The following is a 20,602-nucleotide window of genomic DNA, read 5'->3' as shown; positions in this document are numbered from 1 at the left end:
GGACCCGATGTAAGTGGAGTCACACACTATTTGTCCTTCGGTGATTGGCTTATTTCGTTTAGCCTGACGTCTTCGGGGTTCATCCATGTGTTGAAATTTCCTTCTTTTAAAGGCTGAATAATATGTCATTGTCTGCAATCCCACATTTTGTGTATCCATGCATCCATCAGTGGACACCTGGTTGCCTCTACCTCTGGGCCATTGTGAATAATGCTGCTGTGAACATGGGTGCACAAATACCTGAATCCTTGCTTTCCATTCTTCTGGGTATATATGCACAAGTGGAATTACTGGATCATACTATGTCATTCTATATTTAATTTCTTGAGGAACCACCGTCTTATTTTCCATAGAAGCTGCATCATGTTACATCCCCACTAAACTTTGTCTTTTTAGTCGGAAAATTTTGCCATCATTAGAGATTAGGGGTTTCACTATCAGTAGTGGGATTTTACCCAGGTCTGTGAGCCCCTGAAGCCTATACTCGACTGCAACCCTCTCCCCCAACACGGGTTCCACCCCAGACCCTGGTAAAGTGTGAAGGCAAAGGGCGAGGAGCGGAAGAGCCCAGCTCCTTGCCTGCAGGCTCCCTCTCTGTGCTTGAAAAGCTTGTACCTTATGCCTTGGAAAGGCAAGACAAGAAAAAAAGCAAACCTTCCTTAGAGCTTTGCCCAGCTGGAAGGCCGCACCTCACCCTGGACCTGAGCTGAGGTCACAGAAGCCATGCCTGTCTTGGGTCCGTTGGAACTGCTCCCCACCCACCCTGCATCAGGCACCTGCCCAAGGGCCCTGGAAAACCACTCGGGGCTACTGTGTCAGGCTGGATAAAGGGAACTAGGCAGGGCACCTGAAGCGTCAGATTCACTAAACTGGGAATACTTGCTTGCACCAAAGTAGCCATGGGTGAAGAGAAGGATCTTTCCTCTTCAGCTTGTATAATGCTGCTCAGGCACCGTGCCCTCCAAACACCACCCACAAAAAGGAACTCCCCAAAATAGAAGAAGTTGTTGGGCAGCCAAAGAAATGACCAGTGTCCCCAACCATCCGCTGTTTGAGATGCCCAACATCCGTGCATTACTTCCTATAAACGTAAGATAATACAAGCCTCCCTAGTATAATGCATCTACTCCTCTTTCTGTCAAAAATATATTCACTCTTCTTCCAAAGGGAGACAACTCAAAATCTTGTTCATGATCACACCCACTTGCAAGGCCAGGATTCTCGGATGTTCATTCCTCCCTCCTGCAGTTTTTTTTTTTTACCAACCCATCTCAATGTTTTGCAAACTATGAACTATGCTGTAAAGTTAATTACCACCAATACACCCTATATGCAAGAGTGGAAAGAAGGAGAGAAGAATGGGAGAATTAAAATATGTAAGAATATACTTGACACAGCAAGAAGAGAAATATATGTAAAAGCGACAGACTTTTTCTACAAAATGTAGCTGGTATGGCTTCACTATCCAGTTCGTATTCCCCTTGCCTTCAAAGATTTTCTTTTACTTTTTTTTTTAAGGGTTTTATTTTTTTTAATGTAATCTCTACCCCCAGCGTGGGGATTGAACCCATGACCCCAGGATAAAGAGTCGCACACTGTACTGACTGGGCCAGCCAGGGGCCCCTTCCCTTTGCCTTCAGCCTGCATCTTGGTGGTTCAGGGTTCTTTACCAGGTCCAGATCATCCCAGACCTCCATTTTTAAAGAATCTGAGTCTTTAGTGGCTCTCCCTGTATAGAATTGACTTTTTCCCCAAAGGTTTTATTTTGAAACGTTTTAATCCTACCGAAATACTGAAAGACAAGTACAATGTACATCTATATACCTTCATCCAGATTTGCCCATTTTTACCATTTTGCCTCATTTGCTTTATCTCTTTGCCCATAAAAATTATTATCCTGACCTCTTGAAAATAAGTTGCAGACATTGTAACACTTCATCCCAAATACTCCAGCATGAAGTCTTTATTTAGCTCAATTCAGTCTTATTTGGCTTCTTCAATCTATGGATTCACATCTTTCAGGGGCGCCTGGGTGGCTCAGTTGGTTAAGCCTCTGACTTTTGGTCTCAGCTCGGGTCTTGATCTCAAGGATCGTGAGTTCAAGCTCTGCGCTGGGCTCCACACTGGGCATGGAGCTGATTTCATAAAAACATCTTTTTTTTAAATGTATGTTAGATCTCTCTATATAACTATGTTTCTGCTCTACTTCTGTATTTTCTGTTCTTTTGTCTTTCTATGCAGTATTAAGGACAATTTCTGCCTATCCAGCTTCTAGCTTCTATGTTCTCTCTTCAGCTATAGGTAATCTGCTTAAAGGATTCATTGTGTTCTTAATTTTGATTATCGTATTGTTCAGTTTGAGAAGTTCTATGTTGTTCTTTTAAAATTCTGTTGTGGCATTTCTTAATAAGTACTTGCCCCCTGCAGGGATTTTTTTTTTTCATTTCCTCTGTTTTTTTAGTTTGTTCAGTTGGTAAGATTGGAATTAAATACCTAACTAGGAGCTTGTCTCCCCTTAACTACCCGAAATTAATATTAGGGAGATCCCCTGAGTTTCATTTCTATTTCTCCCTGCCCCTACTGGGTACTAACAATCCTATTTTACAACAATAACCTTGACAATTACAATCACCCCAGGGTACCTGGGTGACTCAGTCAGTTAAGCGTCTGCCTTCAGCTCAGGTTATGATCTCAGGGACCTGGGCTCTAGTCCCACATCAGGCTCCTTGCTCAGGGGGAGTCAGCTTCTCCCTCTGCCCCTCCCCTGGCTTGTGCTCGCTCTCAAATAAATAAATAAAATCTTAAGGAAAAAAAAAATCAATCACCCCAGCCAGTAGTAAGTAGTACTCCCTTTTTACTTTTTCGCCAGGTGGCAAGTGGAACAAAAAAATGGCCCGTTGGTAATCTTAGCTCCAAATTTAGAGAAATCATTATTGTGCCCCCTGGTGGAAGCATTCCTCCCTTGGATCAGGCTGACCCCAGAGGAATAGGAAACGTTTTGCAAGAGTCATTCGTTGAGATTGCGAAAGGCTGCACCCCTCTTCCACTCCTTGGTTCCTTCCGGTAAGAGAAACACTATATACTGGTCACTGGTTCCGAGTATCCGTTGTTCAGTGATGCGGCATTTCTTAAAAGAATCCTAAAAGAACTGAAAGGCATTAATTCTGGGCCCATAAGCTACCTTTCCAATTATAGAACTAGCCTGTGTATTATTTCGAATAGTTTTCATTTTAAATTTCTTACTGAAATATATATACGCAGCGAAGTGCCCAAATTTTGTGTAGTTCAATAAATTTTTCTAAAGTGAACAAACCTATGTACCCACTACCCAGATGAAGAAAAAGAACATTACTAGCACCTCAGTAGCCACCTCATGCCCCCTCTTGTCACTATTCTCCAAAGATAACTACTCTCCAGAGTTTTAGCCCCAGAAATTAGTGTGTCTGTTGGTGTAACTTTATATAAATGGAATCATACAATATGTCGTCTTTTGAAACTGGCTTCTTGTATTCAGTATTACGTTTTTGAGATTCATTCATATTGCTGTAGAACAATAATTTGTTCTTTCCACTTTGTTTAATCCATTCTACTGCTATGGGTACTGGGGTTTTTTCCAGTTTGGAACTATTACAATGAATGCTGTGGTGTACATCCTTGCACATGCTTTTGGGTGTATATACCCACAAGTGGAGTTGCTGGATCACAGGAACTCTGTATGTTCAGCTTTAGTGCTAGCATACTGTCTTAGTCAGCTTGGGCTGCTATAACAAAATATCACAGACTGGGTGGCTTAAACAACAGACATTTATATCTCGCCATTCTGGAGGCTGGGATGTCCAGGATCAAGGTGCTAGCAGATTTGGTGGCTGGTAAGAGCCCACTTCCCAGCTTGTAGACATCTGCCTTCTTGCTGTGACATCACATGGCCTTTCCTCAGGGAGAGAGAGATCTGTCTTCTTCTTACAAGGGCACTAATCCCATCATGAGGGCCCCACCCTCATATGAGCCATCATCGAAACCTAATCACTTCCCAAATACCTCACCTCCAAATACCATCATATTGGGGGTTAGTGGTTCAACATATGAAGCGGGGGGGGGGGGGAAGCACAAACATTCAGGCCACAACACATATTGTACTTTTATTTTTATTTTCTATTTATTTGACAGAGAGAGAGAGCACGCACGTGCACAAGCAGGGGGAGTGGCAGGCAGAGGGAAGGGGAGAAGCAGGCTCCCCGCGGAGCAGGGAGTCCGATGTGGGGCTTGATCCTAGGACCCTGAGATCATGACCTAAGCCAAAGGCAGATATTTACCAACTGAGCCACCCAGGCGCCCACATATTGTACTTTTTTTGACTCCTGCTTTGGAGTCACCTCTGATACTCTTTGTCCCCACAATCATTTGGTTCCTAGGGGTAAAACAGTGCAGCAGTATTGTTTCTGGGTTTTTCTTCCAAGCTGCTGGTACCTATTCTGCAAGTTTAGTGCAGGGTAGGCAGTGACAAATAGCCCACAACTCCCATCTGCCACAGTGATGGTAAAAGATGTCCCCTGGTTCTGAAATATTAAAAGAGGGGAGGGGGGCAGGGAATATGTGCATCTTGGACTTGATGGAATAAGGTATATGGCAAAGACCAAAGACCACACCCTGAGGACTGTGGCATTTAAAAGTGGAACAAAGGACAGAATCAGCAAAAGAGGCTGAAGGAACTGCCAGTGTGTTCAGAGCACAGCCAGGAAAATGCTCATCTCAGAGACCCTGAAAAGAGCTTGAAAAAGGAGGGAATGTGGGGCACCTGGGTGGTTGGGTGGGTTGAACATTGGACTCTTGATTTTGGCTCACATCATGATCTCAGGGTCATGGGATCCAACCCCCTCCAACCCCCTCATTGGGCTCCACGCTCAGCTTGTCCCTCTCCCTCTGCTTCTCCCTCCTCCCCTGCGCATGCTCTCTCTCTCTCTCTCAAATAAATAAATTAAATCTTAAAAAAAAAGAAAAAGAAAAAGGAGGGAATGGTCAGAGTGTCATGGTGTCTTGGTTAGGACCTGTTTCAATGAACCAGTGGGAACAAAATTGCCATTAAACTGGGCAGAAAGGCCTGAAGGAAGGGCTCTTATTTTTTAAGAGGGTATTAAGCCATGTTTGTACATGAATTTGCATGATTCAACAGTGGGGGAGAAATGAGTGGTACAAAAGATTCACGGATAGTTGCAGGAGGGAAGTTCTTCAGAGCCTAAGTGGAGGGACAAAAGTAGGAAGCAAGGGAGGTGGATATCACTGAGGTTGGTGGCTGGGTTTGGTGGCAGGAAGGGGTGGTAACTTTTGCCAAGGCTCCAATATTCAGGCCAAAGAACTGCCCAGTTCAGGACGTTAATTTTCCTCTCCTTGAATGGGCACACCATTGAGGCCCCAGGTGGATCGTGCATCACTCCTGTCTTCTGCTACCCACCAACAGCTCCCTCCCCGCGCCCATGAGTGACGGCAAAGGGTTAAACCACAAGGTTAAAGGTCGGTGAGGTAGCAGAACCTATATGCTCCATCTAGCCCATCTCTGGGTGTCCAGTTTTCAACATCTTCATTTCATCAATCCTCTCATTTCTGCACCAGGCCAGCTCCTCCCTCTCTGGCCCCGCCCTCCCCGTGGAAGACACCGGGCTCCCGCAAGAGCCTCGGGGCGCGCGCCCGTTTCCGTCGCGCCTGCGCAACGGCCTCCCTTGGCTCCCTGGCCCGGGGGGCAGTCACGAAGCCTGTTCTCCGTGCCTCGCTCTCGGGCGCGCGCCTTCGGGCAGCGCCTGCGCAGAGGAACGAGGAAACCGGTTCCCCGGTGCGGTCCCAGCGCCTGCGCGCTGAGGGCTCCGGGCCTCCCGGCCTGAGGGAGAGGAGCAGGGAAGATGGCGGCTGTGGTAGAAAATGTAGTGAAGCTGTGAGTAGTCGTTTCTTTCTCTCCTAGGCCGGGAGGTCTTGTAATGGGCCTGGGAGTAGGGGACGGTGCGGGACGGGACGAGGCGGAGGGAAGGACGTACCCGAGAAGGCCTTGTTGCGACTCCTAGTAGGGAGGGTAACAGGAGACTCCAAGAAGACGTTGCGCTTCTTTGGAAACTTGTGGAGGCCCTGAGGGGGGCACACGGGAGCCCCTTGCGGGCAGCCTCCCTGCGGGGCTGTGCGGTCAGAGCGGTCCTTCGGGCTTACGGCGGCCTGAGTATGGCGCCCTCGTTGCGTATGAGAAACAGTCGGGGTGCGCTCCCAAGACCAGACGCCTCGGTCCGGAGGGGCCGGGCTGAGGGCGGACCCGGCACCGACCCGCGTCCCCGCGAAGCCCGACGCCGACCCCTCCCAAACCGCTGCCCGCGGCCGGTCCTGGAGCAACAGGCTCAGCAGCCCTTGTGCGGTTAAGCACCGCGGGTCTGTTTTGTTTTAACAGCCCCTCGACGTCGGGGTGGGGGGTGGGGGTCTTGAGTATCTGATTCGCAGGACCAGAAACATTATTGGGAGGAATTTGTTGAGCAGATACAGAAGGGAAAGAACTTCAGGGGAGAGGGCCTTTGCACCGGTCAGTCGAGCCACCAAAAAACGGGAACTGGACGGAAGCGGTCCAGGACGCCTCTGCAGCCTAGAGGGGCATCTAGGTCGGCATGCTGCGCGCTGTGCAGTCCCCTTGTGCTGGTCAGGTTTCGAGCAAAGTTAAAGTTAATGGTGGTTGGGAAAAATGGAGAGTGGTCTGTTGGCCGTGAGTTAAAGATGCTTTGGGACTTGATTCAGCCTAGCCTCCTCCCTGAAGAAGACTGAAGTGGGTTCAGGCCTGGTGGGCGAATAGAGCACGCTCTTCTTAGTGGGTAAATTGGGCTGTGGTGCAGAGGTAGGAAAATCGAGAGGTGACCGGTTGTCCAGGCAGGGCTTTTGGATTTTGACTGGATGACAAGATAAAGGTTTGGGAACTCTTCTGAGGGACTTACAGCTTCTCATCTCCGTTTGTGGTGGGCTGAGCCCCCACTCTTCCCAAGAGCCTTTTTAAAGAGTACATTGCTTTTGCCCACAGCCCCCCCTCCCCGCCTGGAGCCCTTTCTTTTGAGAATGCCTTCCCACTTCCATTAAGCTAAGTGCCTTCTTCTCCTCTTGTGGTTTGTGTGTTTTTTTTTTTTTTTAAACTTGCTTTCAGCTCCATCCTGCTGCCTCTTTCAGCTACCCCTCCTCCCAACACTATTATCTTTCTCTCTGATCTGCCCACTCCAGTTTCCCCCAGCTCTCTCTTCAGGCTGACATTTCCCTCAATTTAGAAATGTCGCTGTTGATCTACCATTTATATAGTTATCCTTCCTGACTCAGATGTTCTTTCTTTGTTTCCCTGCCTTTCTCTTTGTTGACTAGCCCCCCCCACACCCCAATCCCATTGTAAAGGGAGGTTTTACACAGGTTTCATGCTTCCCGGAAAAGAATCAGAGCTCCTACCTTGGAAATCTTACTGTCCTGGGGGAATGTCAGACTTCCCTAGGTTGAGAGTTAACAGGTAATGAGACTTTATGTTGGAAGACTTTCTTCGGGGAAATAGAGTTGCCAAACCTTTCATGTAGTGCTAGAAAAGAGGAGTTGCCCCTTTCAACAGAGCACGACTTATTCCTCTTAAAGGAACTACAGAGATTGCGAGGGTCACCAGTCACTGGTTCCTGAGTACTAGTAGTGAGAAACCAACTTTCTCCTCAGTTCTAGCTGCAGAGGGCTGTGGACCACAATTAATACATTTCCCTACAGAACTTGCCCTTTAAGAAGGGGCTTCCGTTCTTCCTGTAACGTTCTCACCCAGGAGAGAGATACTTTTCTGGAGCTTCTCTTGATCGTGGTGTGCCTGCTTTTTGAACGGCTGAGGTAATACATTGAGGTCAGGACTACTAGCTCATCTTTTCTGACTTGCATCTTGTTCTGGGAGAAGAATTTTCCTATTTATAAATTCTCTCTCATTCTCTCTTAGTCTCTCATTAGATCCTCTCTCCCGCTAACCTATGTGTTTCATTCCCAGTTCTCCTACGAGACAGTTTGCATCACCTTCTGAAATCCCACTTAACTCCCAAGTGCTGTGATAGAACGTCTCTCATTGTTCTCCCCAAAACCAATTCTAGCCTCCGTGCTCTGACTTTGCAGCCCTCAGCCCATCTCCCCCTTCCTTCCATTTGACTTACGGTGTCAGTATCCATTCCCATCAGCAGAAACAAAGGAGCTGCTGCACTCGGGCTTGTTTATCCAATTTTCCTCTGTGTGGTGAGGACATGGCTGCCTCCTAAAGGCCAGCCAATGTGAGCCTGTTCCCCTTTTTTCACTCTCCAACACAAGATTCATGCTTACCTCAAATTACAGTCATTACCACTCCTTGAATCAAGCTAGGCCATCTTGTGTTGTCATCGCCTTGTGTGTGGTGTGTCTTTTTCAGTTGCTTGGGAACATACTAAGCTATGCCTAAGTGGTCTATTGTGACTGCTCTGTGAAAGCCTCCCTCGATTCCAGAGCGTGGTTTGTCAGTGTAGCTTGAGTTACGGACATAAGCAACAGAGACTCACTGTCCAGCTTCTCATGCTAGGGGTCGTTAGAGCTTATCTAGTCCGGCTTCCTCAGTCTAGCAGAGGAACCTGAGCTCCACATGGGCTGACTAAATGTCCACATTCGTGTGGTGACTTGCAGCCGTGCAAGGTCTTTTTACTCCCAAGTCAAGTCAGGATGTCCCAGACACCTTCATGGGTACTGGGGATACTATGGGAAAGAAACCACCTCTGCTCTCAGTTTATTTAAGATTGACTGAATATGTAAATATGAATCACTTATAGTTCCAGTACTAATGTGCTTGTTCAACCCTGAGGATGAGAACAAGGTTGGTTCTATATACATGCTGCTTAGAACCAGGTAACTCCTGGCACTGCGTAGTTTTCCAGCTTTTTAAAGCACTTAAAGGTTTACTCTTGATTTAGATTTCAAACCGAGTCTTTTGAGTGAAAGAGGGTTCTTTCCTATATAATTTGATGGTGCGAGAGTGGAAAAGGGCCTCGGATGGGCCTGTGAGCAAGCAGGTTTTATATCAGTCTCATGGCACTCAGGAAAAAAGTAGGCTTCAAGGAAGTTCAGGTATTTTCAGATCGTTTCCATTGACTTTAAAATTAGCATATAGAATTAATTAGTTGGCTAAATACAAGTCTCCCCCCACTATCCAAAAGTAGAGTGTTCTTATGAAACTGTTCATAAGCCGACATGGCATAAAGCAAAGAAGCAATTGCCACTTCTTAAAAGCAAAAATCCTCTCTGGATCTCTTTTGGTTAGTGAAAACAGGTACTAACGTCGGTCTTTTATAAAAGCGAAGTGGCAGAAAGTACACCATCAGATAGTGGGAGAAACCTGTACCTAGTGCAGAATTCAAAAGATATAAAATGGCATATGGGAGAAATTCCCTCCCAGTCACCCAGTTTTTCTCTCTGGAGGCCGGGAGTTTCTCTTCCACTTCTTGTTACATAAATGGTAGCATCCTGTAACACTCATCTTGGAGATTGTTTGATATCAGCACATGAAGAGCTTCCTTCCTTTTTTATGGCTTAATAGAAATTCATTGTGTAGACGTGCCGCAGCTTGTTAAATATATTTTAGTAAGGGCCCCAGACCTTGTTGAACTCTTCCTCATTTGTGAAAAAAAGCTAACGTGTGCTTCTCAGAGTCATGAGGGTTAAGAGAAACAGCATCTTGACTAGCACAGGGCTGGACTCAAGAGAGGCACAGAATGAACATTAGTTTCTCCCTGTCTTTGTGGTAGGTTAGGCTTAAGTCTGAGTAGGCACATGAGAGATCATGTGTTCCTGATGGTAATTTATTTATAAAGTGCCTTTCCTCATAATGGCTTAGTGAAGGGGTGTGGTGTCCCATGAGGCAGAAATGGAGGCAAGTAGGGCAGAAGCCACAGTCTACCGGTCCCTTGAGCCTTCTAAAGAAGCAGATGGCAAGGAGAGGGGTAGCTCCGCCCTGCACTAACACACACACACCTGATCTTTGTCTCTCCTGCAGCCTTGGGGAGCAATACTACAAAGATGCCATGGAGCAGTGCCACAATTATAATGCCCGCCTCTGTGCTGAGCGCAGTGTGCGCCTTCCTTTCTTGGACTCACAGACTGGAGTAGCCCAGAGCAACTGTTATATCTGGATGGAAAAGCGACACCGGGGTCCAGGTGAGGGTTCAGACTCAGGAGCACAGGGAAGGAAGAAGCTTCCTCATTTTTTTTTTTTTTTTTTTTTTTTTGATAGAGACACAACGAGAGAGGGAACACAAGCAGGGGGAGTGGGAGAGGGAGAAGCAGGCTTCCCGCTGAGCAGGGAGCCCGACATGGGGCTCCATCCCAGGACCTCGGGATCATGACCCGAGCCAAAGGCAGACGCTTAATGACTGAGCCACCCAGGCGCCCCTGAAGCTTCCTCATCTTAAGTGATGAGCCAGCTGAGAGTTTTCCTTACTGCTTTCCACACACATGGATGAATATAGTCTTGCCTTGATTAGAAGCCCAGGGAGGATGAAGCAGACAGGTTCATACCAGCATTTTTGTTTTCTGCAGGACTGCCCTGCTGAGGCTGTTGTTGGGCTTTTGGGGAGATATGTGTTAGCCAAGGCTCCAAGCTTACATATGTTTTTCTTTTCCATGAACTGTCCCTCCTCCTACCCCCAGGCCCTCACTGTCCATATTCCTCCCTCACTGTAGAACTCAGTGGGCAGTGGGCAGAGGGGTGCTACTCCTCTAGATAAAGTATTTGGTATTATTGCCTAGGACTGGGTTAGGGTTTGACTTTTCTCTCTCTTTTTTCCACAGGATTGGCCTCTGGGCAGCTATACTCCTACCCTGCCCGGCGCTGGCGGAAAAAGCGGCGAGCCCACCCTCCTGAGGATCCAAGACTTTCTTTCCCGTCTATTAAACCAGGTAAAGCACACCCCTCCTTGATCAGGGGTATGGCCTGCTGCATGTAAGGCCTGTTAATCCCCTGTTAGGTACCAGGCCCAATGCTAGATCCTGAAGATGCTAAAATGAATGAGATGCCATTCCTTCCTTTAAAGAGCTCAGTCTAATAGAGGAGACAGGTAAACAGATAAGTTACGGTGCCAAGTAAACTGGGGTGTCTTGGTTCCTGGGCAGCCAGGGATCAAAAGACAGTGACTGGCCCATAGCTGGCCTAGCACTGTGTAGACCCAGAGCGGTCTGCTTTCAGCCCTTCTGAGCCTCGCCTCATCCTGACCTTGCCTGCAGACACAGACCAGACCCTGAAGAAAGAGGGGCTGATCTCTCAAGACGGCAGTAGTTTAGAGGCTCTATTGCGCACCGACCCCCTGGAGAAGCGAGGTGCCCCAGATCCCCGAGTGGATGATGACAGCCTGGGCGAGTTTCCTGTGACCAACAGTCGAGCACGGAAGGTATCAGATGAACACTGTGGCTAAGGGAGCTTTGATGGAAACCAGCCTCCTCTTTATCAGAGGCCACCCAGTAATCAGAATGGAAGCAGAAGCTTTGGGCCAGGAGGCAGGCCCCTGGGGTTCTGTTCGTGCTCATTCCCTAATTAGCACTGAGTACTCACTGGCTTTGCTCTTAGCATCCAGTTGTTCCTGTTCCTTTCCTTCTAAGTGCAGACTCTCCCTCATTCATCTTCTTTTGTCTTAGATGTTTTTTGGTGCCTGGGGTTACATGGGTGAAGCAGACCTGGTCCCTACCATAGAGGGAAGATAAAACTATACACAGAAATAATAAGAGCTAAAAAAATATGGCAGGCACTGGGCTAAGTACTTTTCCATCATTTTCTCTAAGTCTCTAAACCATACGAAGTAGGTACCGTGGCCCCTGTTTCACATATGGGGAAGCTGAAGCAGAGAAGTTAGAAAAATAAACTTCCCATAAGCCCACACAAGTAAGCAACAAAACTCTTTTTTTTTTTTTTTTTGAGAGAGAGAGAGAGAGAGAGGGCACAAGCAAGCAGGGGGAGTGGGAGAGGGAGAAGCAGACTCCCCGCAGAGCAGGGAGCCCGATGTGGGGCTCGATCCCAGGACTCCAGGATCATGACCTGAGCCAGAAGCAGGCACTTAACTAACTGAGCCACCCAGGTGTCACACAGAGCTCTCATTTAAATCCAAGAAGTGGCTAAGTTGGCACAGCACGCTACTCTTGATCTCGGGTTTGTGAGTTCAAGTCCCACACTGGGTGTGGAGATTACTAAAAAAAAAAAATAAATAGACTTTAAAGAGTAATCTACGAAATGAGTTGAAAGAAGGGAACCACTCGTAGTGTGTTCCTAGGGCAGCAGATGAGAGGCAGGAGAGGGCATGGCTACTTGGGGTACCAGGAAGACTTTGTGAAAACATGGCAGTTGAGTCGGCCCCTTGGAGATGGTGGGGAAGGCAGTCCAGGAGAGCAACGGAGAGAGGCACGAAGGAAGGAAAACCCAAAGCGTTGAAGGGAGAAGCAGTGGGATTCTAGGGCGTTGAAGGGCAGCAATGAGGAGTGAGGCCAGAGTGGAGGGGCCGTCTCACGGAGGAGGTTCTGGGTGGCTTGGCCAGGCCCATCGTGGGGGAGCTTTTGGGCGTACGTTGTATCTGCCCAGCGTAACCCTCCTGTCCACTCAGCGGATCCTAGAACCGGATGACTTCCTCGATGACCTGGATGACGAGGACTATGAAGAAGACACTCCCAAGCGTCGGGGCAAGGGGAAATCCAAGGTGAGGAGGCAAGGCGCTGCCTACTGGGGAGCCTCCAGAGCCCCCTGCGCTATTGCTTGTTGCCATTTTTCCTCTCGAGTGAAATTAGCAGCCACTTCCCGGAGAGTTTACTCCTCAGACCTAGACATCTTAATAAGGGCATCTTTTTGTTTTTTTGGCAGGGTAAAGGTGTGGGCAGTGCCCGTAAGAAGCTTGACGCTTCCATCCTGGAGGATCGGGACAAGCCCTATGCCTGTGACAGTGAGTGCCTCACAAGTGGGTGGGTAGTCCCTGCCTTGGACCCAGCCCCTGCTCAGGATCTGAGAGGAGGGAGGGTTGTGTTCTTGCTCAGAGTGGTAACAAAAGGCCTGAATGCTTTCTCCTGCCTGCTCACTGGTTCCCTCTGAGACCCTTGGGAGGCCCCAGCCTCTGCTACCCAAAGGGTGGGACCTGCATGCTCTGGGAGAGGTTTCTGCTGTCCCCTGGGGTGGGGTGCTGGGGCCAGGGGCACACACAGCAGGCAGAATCGGCCCCTTGATAGACCGCATCCAGGTCTGCTGGCCCCAGTCAAGCCAGGGCCCCCAGAGTCCAGCACCGAGTTTTTCAATGTCTGCTCTCCCCCTTTTCTCTGACTCGCCCCACTTCTGTCCCTCCACCCTGGGAGCACCATCGCCGCTGGTTTCTCTCTCGTTTGCTCCGCTTTCCTGCTGCTGCCGCTCCTGTCTCAAGTGTATCAAGGCCTTCTTCTCATGACTTTTCTTTCTGTCTTTCAGATAGTTTCAAACAAAAGCATACCTCGAAAGCGCCCCAGAGAGGTAGCTCTCTCAACTTTTCAGACTTTGGTTTTCCTATCCCTTTTCCCTCCTCCCTTGTTTCTCCCACCTTTCTCATTTCCTGTGATGCTAGTATAAAAATCTCTGGAATGGCATGGGGATAGGAGCAGTGGGCTTTCTGTTGTACTCCACTCCTCACAGTCCTGGAAGCTGCCTTTACCACCGCTTGTCTCCCACAGACTTGCTCCTAGGGCTGCTCGGCCCCGCTGCATGGGGTGGCTTCAAAAGCATTCGAAGGAACCCGCTACAGACAGATCCCTCTGCTTCCCCTTCCCCAGAACAGACGCTCGGTGGTCAGCTAATGTTTCTCACCATCCCGCCACCTCCTCCCATCCTTCCCCCATTCCTTCCTGCTGGCCGCCTTGCTCTTCTCAGTATCACTGCTTAAGAGTACAAGATGCCTCGTGGGGATCTGCATTCCTTGCTAGTTGGCGGGGGTTGGGCAGGGTACTGATGTGGGAGTGTCTTCAAATTGCCTTGGGGGCCAGAGACCCCAACAGACTTATTGATAGGTGATCCCCCAAGTGATCCACTCCCTACTCCTTTATCCTCATTGGGCAGAGATGAGCTCTGTGGTATACATGGAATAGCTTGAGCTTCCCACGTTTACTGAGAGGTAAAAAAGTTTGGAGTCTCTTCCTTACCTTTTTTTCCTTCCTGCCACATTAACAAGATTTTAGAAAGTCCCCTCCCTTCCTGACCTGGAGCTCCCCAGACTATTCCCAGGGCAAGTGGTAACCGGGCCAGGGTCCGGCCTCCCAACACAGCCCGTGTGGGAGAGCAGAGGTGGCCAGGGGCTGGGGTTTAACAGAGGCAAGAGCCACGGAGACTGGAGAGCCCCAGGGCCTGATGCTCCTCGCCGAGGGGAGGGCAGGTGGCCGGCACGGAAGGCCTGTTGCAGACAGAGCCGATGGGGGCAGGGGTGGTCGCCTCTGCCTCAGGCGGAGCCCCGTAGCTGGAGGGGGCGGCGGGGATGTGGCACCTTTCCTAACGCCTCGGGTCCTGACACCTCGGGCGCTCACACCTCCGGTCCTAACGCCTTTCTCTGTCATCTTCTTCCCACTCAGTTTGTGGAAAACGTTACAAGAACCGCCCGGGCCTCAGTTACCACTACGCCCACTCCCACTTGGCTGAGGAGGAGGGCGAGGACAAGGAGGACTCGCAGCCGCCCACCCCGGTTTCCCAGAGGTCGGAGGAGCAGAAATGTAAGCTGATGCGTCGGAGGCGGCGCGAGGGGGAGTCAGGCTGCTCAAGGCGCGCCATCCCCGCGGGGCCGCTGGGTGCCTGCAGGCCCCCGTGAGCCTCGTCGGAGCTTTCTTCCTCTCCATAGCCAAGAAGGGTCCCGACGGACTGGCCCTGCCCAACAATTACTGTGACTTCTGCCTGGGGGACTCCAAGATCAACAAGAAGACGGGGCAGCCCGAGGAGCTGGTGTCCTGCTCTGACTGTGGCCGCTCAGGTACCTCCAGCCTCAGGGCCCAGAGCCCCCCCCCAGTAGGAGTCCCCCGCCGCCTGTGTGACACCCCCTCCCCCGCCCACAGGGCACCCGTCTTGCCTGCAGTTCACCCCAGTGATGATGGCGGCCGTGAAGACCTACCGCTGGCAGTGCATCGAGTGCAAGTGCTGCAACATCTGCGGCACCTCCGAGAACGATGTGCGTGTCCCTGCGCCGCGCCCCCCCCCGCCCCCCCGCCGCCACCCCCGGCACGCAGCTGCCTCCCAGAGGGGAGCCAGACCCTCCCCAGCGCCCCTGGGGGCACTGGCCTGGCAGGTGTCTCCGGAGCACCAGCTCGGCGTCAGACGCCGTTTCGGGCACTCAGGGCGCCAGACCAGACGAGCGGGGGTCCCTCCCTTGGCGGACTGCCCTCCTGCGGGGAACAAGCAGCGAGCAAGGAAAGGCGCGCCAGGAGAAGGACAGCAGCGGTGTGGCAGGGTCGCCGGGTACCTGACGTAGATAGAGCTGGCTTCTCCGAGGAGGTGGTGCTTGGGGTCGAGATTCGGATGATGCGGAGGAGCCAGGCCAAGAGGGTTTGCGGGCACAGCCTGCCCGGGAGAGGAGCAACGAGGGCAGGGGCCTTCAGGCAGACAGGCCAGCCGGGGCCTCCCTGCAGCAGGAGCACAGCACAAGAAGGGGTTGGAAGGCAGGCGTCGCCAGGTCTGAGGGTTTAATTGGGAGTGACGTGCTCTGTCTTAACATTTTTAAAAGAGAAGTTTGCTCTGTGAAGAATAGAATGTAGGGGGCAAGGGTGGAGGCTGTGAGCCGTGTTTGGAAGCTGTTGGGGTTCAGGTGGAATGACAGTGACTCACTTGGTCCGGGTGGAGAAGTTCCTCCAGAAATTCCTGAGTCTGCTCTTGCCTGCCACCTGCCCCGCCCCTCTTGGAAAGAGTAGCAGTGTCTACAGAAGCTCCCATCCCTGCCCTCCCCCAGTGGGCTGCCTGAGGCCCACTGGTCGCTCACCTGCCCCTTCCTCTTCCATCTTGCCTTCTCTAGGACCAGCTGCTCTTCTGTGACGACTGTGACCGTGGCTACCATATGTACTGTCTCACCCCGTCCATGTCTGAGCCTCCTGAAGGTAGGTTGCCCTGGTCTCTTACGCAGAACAAGTATCATACTAGTAACTTGGAAAATCACTTGTACAGTAAGTTCTCTTAAGTGTTCTTCCAAATTAGGGCATAGACACTTTGCCTTCACTCAGAATGCTTTCCTAGCATTTCAGCTTGGAGGGTTTAACATTTGCACATTAGGTACATTTAGAAATGCAGAAGATCAACAGCCAAAGAGAAAACTGGTGCTGAGCAGAAAACAGTTACCAAGGAGTGGTTTGCTTTCCTCCAGCCAGTCCAGGAAACTCAGTTTGTAGTTTGTCTGATGTCAGGCTTTGGTATCAGCTCTTTGAATGTGACCGGTTTGAGTGTCCATTTCATCCCTCTTCCCTTGCCCAGTCTGGAAACGTATGGAACCTGGAACCTGAATGGGTCAGTCTGCCCCTCCAGTAGTGTGCTTAATAATGCTCCCAAGTTTGCAGAAGTTCTTCAGCCAAACCAGTGGTGGCACCAGAAAGTGGCTGTCTCTCTGCCCGTCCCCCTCCAGCCAGGTCTCTGTGCCCAAACCCCTTCTTTACGGAAATTCAGGAGCTTACTCAGGAGGATGTGAATGCCCAGTGGCTTTTCCTGTACACAAAGGATGTGGGCCAGCATTACAGACAAGAGAAAGTGTCTCACTGTGGGGTTAGGCTGACTTGTAATATAGGTCACACTGCTGTGTCGTCGTCGTCCCCCACCCGGGAAGGAGCCACGAGCAAAGTCTGAGAGTCCTTTGGAAGCTGCAGGCGAGCACACAGCTATTGTTATCTGTCATGCCCAGTTTATAAATCTACTCCGGGGAGAAGTAGTGTGTTCTGTTTTTTCTCTCTCTTTTTTTTTTAACCCTAAAATACCAATTTGCAGACAAAATTCTACGTGAACTGTAGAAGGGCCTTCCTATTGAAGTACTGTCAGAGGCTGAGGTAGTGAAGAGCTGCAGGCAGCTGAGGGAGAATCCTCTAGAAGCCATGTGATGGTCTAGGCTCTTAAGTCAAGGGGTCAGCAAACTACAGCTCATAAGCCAGATCCAACCGCAGCTAGTGTGTATAGCTCATAAGCTAAGAATGGTTTTTACATTTTTAAAGGAGATTTAAAAAAAGAACATGGGACCAAGACTGTATGTGGCTCACAAAGCCTGAAATATTTAACATTCTGGCTGGCTGTTTACAGAGAAGCCTGCCAGCCCCTGGGGTATTGACCTTTGGGTTAGAAAGGACCTTCTTACATTTTGAGAGTCCCGTGTCTCTGAAGAGCTTTTAAAAGGGGTGGATTCTTTCCCCCATACACGTCTACATACACAGATGTACAGTTACACTTAAAATTTTGAGGCATTGAGGGCTAATTTTGTTTCTTAAGGAAAAAAAAACACAGAAGAATGCAACCATAATAAATATTAATAAGCAAAGTATGAAACACTTATTTTTCTGGCAAGGGACATTTTCCCCAGTTATTCTAAAAATAGATCATAACATACTGGGATGTCAGAGTTTACCCCCTTTTCCTGTCACTGGTCCTCGGCCTCTTCTCAAATACCTAGTGATGGTGGAGAGCCCATCTCATCTTTCCTTGGTTTTCCCAGAAAGCTATCTTATGTGGAGTCAAAACTGGTTTCTCTAGAACCACTATTCATGATCTTCATTCTGACCTTTGGGGCCGTGAGAACAAAGTCTGGTTCTTCTATAATCACAAGTCTAAAGCTGAGATGCTTTAAAAAGTTCTATCTGCCCAGGCCCTCCTAGAGATTCTGATTTAAGAGGGTCTAGGAGTCTGTGCTTGGAAGTAGGCCTCCAGGTGATTCTTTCTTTCGTCACCACTGAGGATTATTTTTCATGACATTTGAAGCCCTAAAGGTTTCTTCTAGCTCAGGATAACCGTGAAACTTGGCTACTGCAGAACGTCTCCCAGCTTTCCTGTAGCTGATCCTGCTACGGGAAGCAAGGTGTGGGGAGTGGAAGGGCAGCACGGTAGGGTGGTGCGGGATCCGTCCTGACCCCTCTCTGCTTCTCTGCAGGAAGTTGGAGCTGCCACTTGTGTCTGGACCTGTTGAAGGAGAAAGCTTCCATCTACCAGAACCAGAACTCCTCTTGATGTGCCCCCCTCCCTCGCTCCCCCCATACATCTAGGGCTGTTTCTCTCTTCCTCTCTTGTTTTTCATACCCACCTTTCCCCTCCTCTTCTCTCATAAGTCCAGACAACCGCGGGTGGTCGTGCCGATCCGCCTTTGGCAGCACCAAGCAGAGGTGGCAGCTCTGACCGCCTCTGGCCTAGGCCCTCAGGGAGAACGGAGCAGCACACTGCCCCAAGGCATACCTGTGACCCAGCTTCTCACTGCTCTCCGTGAAGTGCATTCACTCTGCCTGCCTTGGGCCCCGGCCCTGGCGATCACAGGGTTCGAACAGTGTCCTCCGAGAAAGAGTGGGAGAGCAGCTCACTTTTCTCTTATTCTCTTAGCTCTGCCTCCACTCTGGTCCCCAGGGTTTTCCCTTCCCTTGGAGGCGAGCCAGACCAGGGCCTCTCTGCCAGGAGCAGCTGGGCGTGAGCAACTGAGCAAGCTGAGGCAGCGCTTGCAAGGAGCTTTCCAGGCCCTTTGTGCCGCTTAGCCTCGCTGCCTCCTTCCTCCAGAGCGGCTGTCCGCAGCCCTCTCTTCCTGCTACCCAGGATCCTTTGCCCGAGCCAGGATGCTCTTGGTCACTCTCCTTACTCTGCCCTGACCCACTTCACCCCACCCCACCCCAGGGGGAGTCGCAGCTTCACCTGATTCTTCCTTGTGCTCACCTGGCTCGCTCACAGGCGGTCTCTTAATGACCGAAGCATTCCCCGTCCTTGAAATTTCCTATCTTCTGCCTCCCCTCCTTATTCCCTTTGGTTTTGTGGGGAGAGGGGAAGAATCGGGGCCAGGCGAGCAGCTTGGGGGCCACAGGGAGACATTGGATAATGTGCCTGTTTTTTAACTCGATGAAAAAAGCCTACCTCCGAAATCCCCTTTTTGTTCTTCCTGGACCTGGACATTCAGCTCCTGCCCTTGACTGAATTGGGGGCCTCTGCCTCCTGCTCGGTGTATCCTGGCCCCTGGGTCACAGGGAAGCCACATAGACATCCCTTTCTTCCCTTGCACGCTCGCTAGCAGCTGGTAAGGTCTTCACACCCTGATTCCTCAGTTTTCTGTCTGGTGACACTGACATGAAGTAGTGGGGGGAGATAGTCCATACCAGGACCCCCTGGAGTGGCCTTCCCCTTGGCTGTGGGCAGGTCCTAATTCACTGTCGCTTTGGAGTTGAGGTGTCTTTCTTTCTTTAGTTCCTGTATTCTAAACATTAGTACAAATAAACGTTTTTACACAGAATTCCCTGCTGGGTCGTTTATCTCCTGACTGCCTTTCCTGATTGAGAAAGTCATTTCATTCTAAAACTGAAGGGCAGTGTTGTTTTTTGTTTTTTGTTTTTTTAAAGATTGTATTTATTTGAGAGAGAGCATGAGAGGGGGGAGGATCAGAGGGAGAAGCAGACCCCCCGCCGAGCAGGGAGCCCGATGTGGGACTCGATCCTGGGACTCCAGGATCATGACCTGAGCCGAAGGCAGTTGCTTAACCAACTGAGCCACCCAGGCGCCCCTAGGGCAGTGGTTTTTAAGTGTTTTGAAATACAACTTTTAATCCCAAATGAAAATTTTTGCTGAAGTCCAATATGTAAAGCAGATATAAAATTGAGAACTTTGTTCTGATTTCTTTTCCTGTTTTTAAGATTTTTTTATTTGAGAGAGCATGAGTGGGGGTTGGAGGAGAGGGAGGGGGAAAGAATCTCAAGCAGACTCCACACTTAGCGCAGAGCCGGACTCGGGGCTTGATCCTATGACCCTGAGATCATGACCTGAGCCAAAATCAAGAGTCTGAGCCTCAACCGACTGAGCCACCCAGGTGTCCCTATTCTAATTTCTTCATGTAAGTTCATGTTCTAACAATTCCTTGTTACAAAAGAGAAGTTGTTTTGATTAATACAAAACTTGAGTTAAAATCAACTTTAGTATCCTGTTTCTATATTTTGGTTGGTTTGAAGGTAATTCTGCTAGACTTGTATGTGCAAGTGGTGACAGTTTTCTAATGGTTGATCTTGGGATTTCAGAAGGTTAGTTATTATATAAATACAAAAGAATGACAGGAGAAAGTATCACGGTGGGACATGTGAAAGCTTTGTTCATGAGCATAGAGGCACCTCGACCTTGCTTGCCTGGCATTCCTTCCCTTACCTACCATGTGCATAAACTCCACCTGCACGGCCACCTTCCTCAGGGAATGTTTATGTGCACAAGAAATGACTCCTTTCTTTGGAGCCAACATTTTATTGTTGACAGCTTCCGTAATGGATCTTCTCTATCTCACTTGAAAGTGTGTTTTGTAGTTCTTAAACTTTGCAAGATTTCAATTATGAACCCCCTGAGGTATCCTTAGGGTTTTTTGAAACAGTCTGAAAACCACTGTTAGCCACTGAAAGACGGTGG

The 20,602-nt window shown here is 49.7% G+C and overlaps 1 protein-coding gene across 1 annotated transcript; it reads left to right on the top strand.

Annotated features, from left to right (window-relative positions):
- The first annotated feature begins 5,811 nt into the window (after nt 1-5,811).
- DPF2 (double PHD fingers 2) lies at nt 5,812-19,451 on the top strand. The gene is made up of 11 exons (XM_028118091.2): nt 5,812-5,923; nt 10,031-10,191; nt 10,825-10,932; nt 11,257-11,420; nt 12,621-12,713; nt 12,875-12,953; nt 14,593-14,730; nt 14,856-14,984; nt 15,067-15,179; nt 16,017-16,098; nt 18,120-19,451. Exons 1-11 carry the CDS (start codon nt 5,892-5,894, stop codon nt 18,194-18,196), a joined length of 1,176 nt encoding a protein of 391 aa, XP_027973892.1. The 5' UTR covers nt 5,812-5,891; the 3' UTR covers nt 18,197-19,451.
- The last annotated feature ends 1,151 nt before the right edge of the window (nt 19,452-20,602 follow it).

The sequence above is a fragment of the Eumetopias jubatus genome, unplaced genomic scaffold (assembly GCF_037043125.1).
Source record: "Eumetopias jubatus isolate StellerSeaLion01/CBP00866 unplaced genomic scaffold, mEumJub1_p1.0 scaffold_13, whole genome shotgun sequence".
NCBI classification, from domain to species: Eukaryota; Metazoa; Chordata; class Mammalia; order Carnivora; family Otariidae; genus Eumetopias; species Eumetopias jubatus.
This window is presented reverse-complemented; position numbering and strand designations above follow the sequence as displayed.

What these genes read in the sequence shown, in the direction of transcription:
- DPF2 (XM_028118091.2), top strand. Translation starts at nt 5,892, where the DNA reads ATGGCGGCTGTGGTAGAAAATGTAGTGAAGCT. An exon ending in TTTCCCGTCTATTAAACCAG is followed by an intron (nt 10,933 to 11,256) that starts GTAAAGCACACC and finishes CCTTGCCTGCAG; the next exon opens with ACACAGACCAGACCCTGAAG. An exon ending in CAAGCCCTATGCCTGTGACA is followed by an intron (nt 12,954 to 14,592) that starts GTGAGTGCCTCA and finishes CTTCCCACTCAG; the next exon opens with TTTGTGGAAAACGTTACAAG.